The sequence below is a fragment of the Pinus tabuliformis genome, chromosome 5_1 (assembly GCF_031772625.1).
Source record: "Pinus tabuliformis cultivar Carrire ecotype Pingquan chromosome 5_1, CPIR1, whole genome shotgun sequence".
NCBI classification, from domain to species: Eukaryota; Viridiplantae; Streptophyta; class Pinopsida; order Pinales; family Pinaceae; genus Pinus; species Pinus tabuliformis.
Window position 1 is genome coordinate 299,252,198 of NC_142305.1, and position 8,500 is coordinate 299,260,697.

At 35.0% G+C, this 8,500-nt stretch overlaps 1 protein-coding gene and 1 long non-coding RNA gene across 7 annotated transcripts; one reads left to right on the plus strand and one right to left on the minus strand.

The window, feature by feature from the left end:
* The first annotated feature begins 2,911 nt into the window (after nucleotides 1-2,911).
* Nucleotides 2,912-5,959, plus strand: LOC149164540 (pentatricopeptide repeat-containing protein At4g02750-like). Of its 5 annotated transcripts, XR_016260703.1 has the most exons (3): nucleotides 2,912-4,295; nucleotides 4,516-4,650; nucleotides 5,589-5,959. XR_016260703.1 is itself a non-coding variant. In XM_089432091.1 (2 exons), the coding sequence occupies exons 1-2, from the start codon at nucleotides 3,213-3,215 to the stop codon at nucleotides 4,564-4,566; spliced, it is 1,134 nt and encodes a 377-aa protein (XP_089288217.1). In that variant the 5' UTR covers nucleotides 2,912-3,212; the 3' UTR covers nucleotides 4,567-5,959. The 5 variants fall into 5 exon arrangements, 3 of the variants coding, with proteins under 3 accessions (XP_089288217.1, XP_089288216.1, XP_089288215.1); XM_089432091.1 differs by having other exon boundaries at nucleotides 4,516-5,959; XM_089432090.1 differs by having other exon boundaries at nucleotides 2,914-4,295; nucleotides 4,430-5,959.
* Nucleotides 5,960-6,386: 427 nt separating this feature from the next.
* On the minus strand, nucleotides 6,387-7,691 carry LOC149164541 (uncharacterized). 2 transcript variants are annotated; one of them, XR_016260705.1, is made up of 2 exons: nucleotides 7,115-7,691; nucleotides 6,387-6,841 (listed from the first exon to the last, which is right to left on the minus strand). It is a non-coding gene; the product is annotated as an uncharacterized LOC149164541 (long non-coding RNA). The 2 variants fall into 2 exon arrangements; XR_016260704.1 differs by having other exon boundaries at nucleotides 7,053-7,691.
* Between the last annotated feature and the right edge of the window lie 809 nt (nucleotides 7,692-8,500).

An 8,500-nucleotide genomic window follows, 5' to 3' on the forward strand; every position in this document is an offset into this window, starting at 1 on the left:
CACCAAATTATTCTTCCAAGATCTTCCATGCTTCCCTGGAAGTTGTAGCTTTTGTTACCTTGCACAAAAATTCTCACCCAATATATGTTTTATAAAATTCAATGCTAAAGCATCACATGGGCTATTAGACTAGTACTCAATTAACTCTTTAGCTTGAAGATAAGTTAGCGTTTTAATAACCCAAAAATCAAAATATTTATTAGTAAACATAAGAGGTGGTAGCAGATTCACGCTACACCAATCACCCTTAATCTCTCTTTTGTCTTCTGCTAGACTTTTCAGTTCCTCGGTTGCGGCTTGAAATTCTCTAATTATGACAAGGATCTTTGTCTCTTTTTGTTGATTTTTTTTTTTAATCTGCTTCAGCTGCGCCTTGCGACCTATGATTGTTGTCTTTCCTCTGTCTTATAGTTACTTTCTTGATTGCATGAGGTTATCTTCCATAACCCCGTCCCCCCCCCCCCCCCAACTCCCCCCCCAAAAAAAATATGATTTTTAATATGCACCCCTATAAAACATAATATTCACCTAAAAAAAACAATGTCATACTTGGAAAAACAAGAAAATTTTCAAATGAATAGACTTTTCAAATCCCTAAACTCTCTTTTCAATAAAACCAAATTGATTTTTAATTCTCCAAAAAAACCGCTTTCCAAAAAAGACTACTAAACTCTTTAATTAGATCGATGCCAAAACTTTAAAATTTTCTCAAAAAGCCCTTGATAAAACTTTTGTTTCTTAAAAAACCCTTCTTTTAAAAACATTCACTTTTAACAAAGCGCTTTTATAATAGCTGTAGTCTAACTAGACTTTTTTTTTGCCTTGAAAATCTGGGAAACTCCGGCAGGATTTTGATGAAATCTGACAGGGATTTTTGTAAATCCACCTTCCGCTGCCAAACTTCAAAGTTTTGGGTGTCCCACAGGTTTTTGATGATGTTGAATCTATTTCCACCATCAAAAACATGATTCAAACACTGCGAGTGAAAGATTTTTTGTAATCTTTTTGCCCAGATTCCGACCACTTTTGACCATGCAGAGAATTCCTTCACCTCTGTAAGCACTTCCTTTATAATATACCTCTATAAAACTTTTTCCAAAAACATTTTTAAAAGAACTTTTAATATCACTTCATAAATATTTTGAAATGTTCAAGGAACAATACACGTACTCTATTTGCTCACGCACTTTGAAACTTTAGCCATGCGTTGACTAACGCTCTTCACATTTTCTACGAACTACTCACTCTTGACATTGTTTGCGGATGGTAACAAACAAGCACTGCAAGCAGTGGTAGTTCCCGCGGATTTGACGGGAGAACCTGACAACGGAGAGTCAAGAAATCAACATTACAAGTATTCTACAATTGTATCGCATTTTATCTATTTATATGGTCTATTCTACAACTGTATCACGTTTTATCTATTTATATGGTCTAGTTTCGGACATTACAACTCTGCTACAACTGTATCGCATTTTTTCTATTTATATGGTCTAGTTTCAGACATTACAAGTCTGCTACAATTGTATTGCATTTTATCTGTTTATATGGTCTAGTTTCAGATGTTAATGATCTATATTACTTAAGATTGGAAAAATCAAATCTTAAGTATTATAAAGTATTAAGTAATTTGCCCATCATTTTTGCTCATTCTTTTTAGAAATTGACTCTGTGTGTGTATTTATAATGTGTATATTTATAATGTTGGTCGTATTTCACTGCAGCAGTTCAGTGCCCCGGTTCTGGCGTTCACGTTAAAATTTAAATACAACATTTATGGTATATTCAAGTAAAAGTTTGATACATGAAAATTATATTCAAGTAAAGACATGATTAATGACTGTCCCTAGATAGTGCAGGTTACTAGGAAAGTTGCAACCTTAGTTGTTCACGCAAAATGGGAAAGCACAAAATAAATTTATAGGGAGTGAGAGTTTTGGCTACCTCACAACCATCCATTTGCAGTGGCAGGTTTCTATTATTATTATTATTATTGGTTCCAAAACGTAGCTGGCATTCATGTTAAAATTTAAATACAACATTTTTGGTATATTCAAATAAAAGTTTGATTTTTTATTTGATTAATGGTAAGGTATGCTTGAAATTTTCATTTCAGATACATGAAAATTATATAATTAATGTAGTAGCAAGCATGCTTCAAATAAAGTCATAATTAATGTAATAGCAAGTATGTTTCAAATAAAGTCATAATTAATGTAGCAAGCATGCTTCAATTTTAGTAAAGATACATAAACTAGCATTTGCACCAGATGTTGCAAAGAAAACGCCATAAGGCATAAAGTGCGGAAATCCATTATCCATGTAGTGTGTGCATTATTCAACAAGGTGGATCTCTTTAAATTTGTTGCAAACATTTATGTTATTGCATTGCTAATTTATTTAGAATCTACTACTACCTCCTCTTCTTGGAATATTAAATTTCTTATCACCCCATGATGACAATTCCTCTAATTATTGGAATCACAATTTTTTCCACTTTAGTGGGTTTACCGTCAACCTAAAGAAACATGAATTTGAGTCACTCAACTAAAAAGAAATTGCTAAATTGCTATTTATCATGTTTTGAGTAAAAACAATTAATAACTCATATTTACAACCCTTGAAATATTTACAACCTTTTAAGTCTTGTATTTATAACTCATATTTATAACCCTTTAAAATGAAACTAACTATCTATATTTTTATTAATAATAAAAAGAATCTTCTTTATAAAACTGATACTCACATGCTACTCCTATTGAAAAGAATCAATACTCTTTGATAAGCAAAGCATTATACTCGACCTCAAGGAACTCAGTGGGCAAAATTATCAATAACTAGTTAATATTGATTTGCATCAATTTCTTTTGGTCCAACCAACAATTAAAATCCATCCCCTACCACTACAACAATAATACACCATATATCACCTTCCCATTAAAACTGAGAATGAGCTGCAAGTAACTGTGAGAACGCGGATGCCTCATAAGCATGGAGTTAAGTTTGATCCCTGAGCTTTGCTACAATCCTCAACTGTAGAAATATTGAAATTTTTAAGAAGACTTTGGCCATTTCATAAGCTGCTGAGTTGACAGCAGAGTTTGTCTGTTGCTGAGTCCCAATCATAGAGATGTCTATATGAGTTATGTCAATGTCTAAGTAGAGCTGTTGAATATGGAATGTCGGTGTAAGTCCTCATCTATGTCCAACTTATGTCAAAGCAAGGATGCTACATAGGAACAAAGAATTGGTTAATTGGTTGTGTTAAGTTCATGTGCTGGCCTAGCAACCCTGGAACAGGGCAAACAGGTTCATGCTCAAATAATCAAAGTGGGATTGAGTCAGATGTTTTTGTGAGAAGTGCCATAGTTGATATGTATGCTAAATGTGGGAACCTAGATGGGAACCTAGATGATGCACGGCTATCATTTGATAAAATTTACAAACCTGACACGGTCTTATGGACCACAATTATATCAGCATATGCTCAGCATGGACATGGCAGGGAGGCATTACTACTCTTTGAAGAAATGCAACAAGTAGGCTTGACTCCAAATCACGTTACATTTCTTGGTGTTCTGGCTGCATGTAGTCATACAGGCCTAGTGGACAAAGGCTGGCACTATTTCTTATCCATGAGTCAGCATCATGGTATTAGACCAAGAGTGGAGCACTATGTCTGCATGGTAGATATTCTTGGTCGTTCAAGGCACTTGGATGAAGCAGAGGACCTTATCAACTCCATCCCTTATGAGCCTGATGCTATTCTGTGGAAGGCCTTGCTTGGTGCTTGCAGAGTCCATGGAAACCTTGATATAGGTAGACGTGCAGCAGAACACCTTTTTGATTTGGAACCTCAAAATGCAGCTTCCTATGTCTTGCTGCCAAATATTTATGCTGCTGCAGGCAAGTGGGATGATGTTGCAAAGGTGAGAAGAATGATGAAAGATAGGGAGGTAAAGAAGAATCCTGGATGTAGTTGGATTGAAATCAAGAATGTGGTGCACAAATTTATTGTAGGAGATAGATCACACCCACAGTCAGAGAGAATTTATGCAATGCTGGATCACTTGTCTAAGCGGATGAAGGAGGCAGGATATATGCCTGACATGTTGTCCGCCCTGAAAGCAGGGAAAAGTCTAGCTAAGGTTCAGCTAATGCGACACCTTCTGAAGCAAAGAACGATCCATTACCCAGCTTCTGGAGTGAGGATACCAATCCTCGACCTCTCCCTTGGCTTACAGGAGCGGAAACCTTGCTCATTTCTTGTCTCTGCAATAATCCTCGTCTGGCGGGTAATTGACTCCACGAGGGTTCATCATCTCATCTTCCTCTTGCGATTGCTCTCTTGGTTGAAAGTGGTTCTTCTCCCCTTTTTGCTATGAGTTATCTAGGTCTTATGAGACCCGTCTTGTTTTCTTGTTCACAGGTGAGTGAATGGTTCTCAATCACAGTTCGAAGGTGGTTTGAAATTATCTTCCCCTAAATAACCAAGTGCTTCCTTTCTTTTTCCAGGTTGACAAATGTTCCACCAAGTCTGCGGCTTATTTATTTTTTTGTTATTAATGCATGGACCCTATTTAATTTCTACGGAAGAGTTTCTCGGAGGAGGGTTTCAGATTTAGCTATGGCTACTTCAACGACGTTTAGGTAGTTTTAACTGCTCTAATTTCTTCTTAATAGTCTAGTCAAGGAGAATGATTACTACAGTTTCCTAGCTTTTTTAGTTTAGACAATGCGATTGATATTTTCATATTGTTTTTCAATTTTCTGGATGTAATGGAACTTAGTTCTTCTTCTGCTTATACCCATACCATGACTATAAGTATTTATTTTAAATTCAGTGTGTAATGAATGACGATTTTTCTTGTTATGTTGTTATTCTATATTTTCAGAATGTCTTTCAATTTTATGTATGTAATGGAACTTAGTTCTCCTTCTACTTATATCCATACCGTGATTTCTGTGTGTAATGGAACTTAGTTCTCCTTATGCTTATACCCATACCGTGACCATAAGGATTTATTTTAAATTCAGTGTGTAGTGAATGACGATTTTCTTGCTATGTTGTTATTCTATGTTAGTTATCTTGACAACCACCATGGATTTGGTTCCCTTAAACTTGCTATTTACAAGAATATGGTTTGTGATCTTTCCCGGGTAAGCAAGGATCTGGCCTGCCTGAACTCGGTTTAACCCACATGTATAATGTTCTACACTTTTCTTAAATGCACAGTCAGGGATTACTCTTACCGATGGCTCTTGACGGTTATCAAGTGTGAAACTGTGCAATGCCCTGTTTGGAAACAACATGAACATGGAGTATGGGATGTTAGCCACCCCATCTCAAAGCAATTCAACAATTCAAATGTTGAAGTGTTTCATGTTGCCCATTTTCTCAGAGCATGCTTTCTTTGCAACCGACAATTGAACCATTGGAAGGACATCTACATGTATAGGTTTGTTATAATGATCACAACATGGTTTTTATGTTAGAATTTTCTTTAATCTTTGAAATTCACCTTGAATTGATTATAATTTCCAATTCTCAAGAGCTAATCTCATTCTCTGTTTGCTGATTAATGCAGAGGTGACAAAGCATTCTGCAACGTGGAATGTCATTACAAACTGATTTTGATGGGTGAACAAATGAAAAAATTAATTGCTTCTCCACCATATTCATGGAGTGATACTTGTTACGGTAGAAATATTTTCTTAAGATTAGAGGCATGAGAACTGTCCATCTGTTATATTCTATGTATTGTTTGCATCAGAGAAGCTGTTGAAAAATGCAAGGCCACAGATGATATAAAAATATATCTTTGTTTTGCTCGGAGGGAAAGGGAAGGAATGGGATGGTGTGCCCTTTTTTGAACCATATCAATTTGGAATGAGCTTTCTTGTGGTAAAAAATGCATGGCCACAGATGATATAAAAATATATCTTTGTTTTGCTCAAATGGAAAGGGAAGGGATGGGAAGAGGGATGGGATGGCGTGCCCTTTTCTGAACCATATCAATTTGGAATATCAATTTGGAATGAGCTCTCTTGTGGTAAAATTTGTTCTATTTTGAAATTTGATAAGAAAACTAGAACTATTGATGCTTGACATATTCTCTGAGTTTTGTTTAAGTGAATCTTATTGGTTTTAAATACAACCCCTGTTGTACTTGTTTCAATGTGATTCAGATCCAATTCACAGGAAAGATTAAAAAACACGAAGTGTGACTGCAATGCAAAATTTGCACATTATGTAATACTCCTAAAAATTCATCTGAACAATGTTTCATAAACTCATAAAATCGGTCTTAACTATGACTAATAACTGATAAGCCAGGCAGGATAAGTTATTTATTGGGGAAAGGTCATATGTTCGATCCCACAAATAAATAAAGAATGGCTCCTCTTAACACGATATAAATTGAGTACCTTGTTCAGTTTAGTGACACCCCTGCAATTAGAGAAGAGAAATGGATGAAAGGGAAAACAAAATTTGGAGATAAGCCCCCTATTTGGGAACAAGCAGCTACAGTGTTGTTGAGTCTTTTTGGTTTCTGGATTGATCCTTTTCTGCTCCTTTTCTGCTGCATCACAGAAACAAGAACACCCACCTCGGAAGTTATATAGCTTTCTTCAACTTTCATAGTTTGTGCATGTCCATTGAAGTTGGTATTCTGCAGTGTTGTTGAGTCTTTTTGGTTTCTGGATTGATCCTTTTCTGCTCCTTTTCTGCTGCATCACAAAAACAAGAACACCCACCTCGGAAGTTATATAGCTTTCTTCAACTTTCATAGTTTGTGCATGTCCATTGAAGTTGGTATTAGAAGTGCCGACTTGGCTCCTGATTCCAAATTCAAAATAGAATAGATTGAGCTTTCATATAACACAGAAACGTAACCATGAATTTGTGCAAATTACACTTATTTATGAAGAAACCATGAAAACTTAGTATTTTCATTCAAAACAACATTAAAAAACTATATAAGTGTGAATGCAATTGTTGAATTTTGATTAATATCATGTGCTACTACTTTAAATGTTAATGAAATAACCTTTCCTATGTAGAAGGCAGAGTGATTACTATCTACTCTTAGGGCTACCGCTTGTTGACTACCTGGCCCTGCTGCATTTTCGAATGTTATATCCCGTGCTAAGAAGCCATCAGCATTTACAGCTGCAATTGTGAAAACAAATAAATTAGCAATCCTCAACATCTAAAACAAGATTTAGTGGGATCGAGGAATATGGATTGATTGAATTTTCCTTTGATAAGAGTTCAAAACCAAAGAACGATGGTAATTGTAAGTATTAAATTCCGTCTTTGTTTAGAAATAGCATACACATATTTATCTAGTTATCAGAATAAACAGAGGATCCGATTTTAGCATATGCCCATTGAAATTTCTCAAACTTACAAACCCCAATGCATGTTGAAAGACATTACACCTATCATATGAAAGGGTTCCAAATATCTTATTCTTAAAATGTAAAACGATAATTAATTTTTTTGCTGCTTTAATAGGATGAAAGAAGTGCAGAATCTGCAAAAATAAATGTTATTGCTCTCTTCTTCTCAGCAACCTACAATCTGAAGAAAAGCATTATTGCTTCCCTTGCAAATGACGGATTGCATTCCAAGCACTGCTGGATTTTGATTGTTTCCTTCTCCTCTCATTTGTATTTTGTTGATGCTTTCTACAAAAATTTTGGTATATTCAAATAAAAGATTGATTTTTTATTTGATTAATGGTAAGGTATGCTTGAAATTTTCATTTCAGATACATGAAAATTATATAATTAATGTAGTAGCAAGCATGCTTCAAATAAAGTCATAATTAATGTAGTAGCAAGTATGCTTCAAATAAAGTCATAATTAATGTAGCAAGCATGCTTCAATTTTAGTAAAGATACATAAAAATTTGATTTCTTTCTTCTCTTTTTGAAGAAAGTTGAAAAGTCAAATACAACTGAGCTGACTGTTTCTCGTAAATTAAATTATAGTTGGACACACATTGTTATTAAAAGAAAAATCGTGGTATATTCAGATGCCCATATTCATCTTGAATTCAAGATATAATACATGGGATATTAACCATATTTTCACACAATACTTGGCATATTAACCATATTAAGCAAAATCCATTAGAATTATTGCACATCAAGTCGACTGGAGATATAACAAGGTTATAGGATGGAGATGCCTAATGCATTGGAAAAGTTGAAGTGCGCTCTAAAATAAGGGGCATGTTTATTAATTCATTCTTGCATTGATGCCCATCAGAGAATCAAGAAACATGGTTCACATCAAACTCTACAATAATGGTTAATTACACAGGATGTGGGAGAGTTTATTAATTCATTCTTGCACTGCCGCCAACCAGAGAATCCAGAAACATAGTTCGCATCAAACTCTCCAATGATCATTAATTGCACAGGATGTGGGAGATCGCATCAAACTCTACCATGATGATTAATTGCACAGGATGTGGGAGATTGGTAC

What these genes read in the sequence shown, in the direction of transcription:
- LOC149164540 (XM_089432089.1), top strand. Translation starts at nt 3,213, where the DNA reads ATGTCAAAGCAAGGATGCTACATAGGAACAAAGAATTGGTTAATTGGT.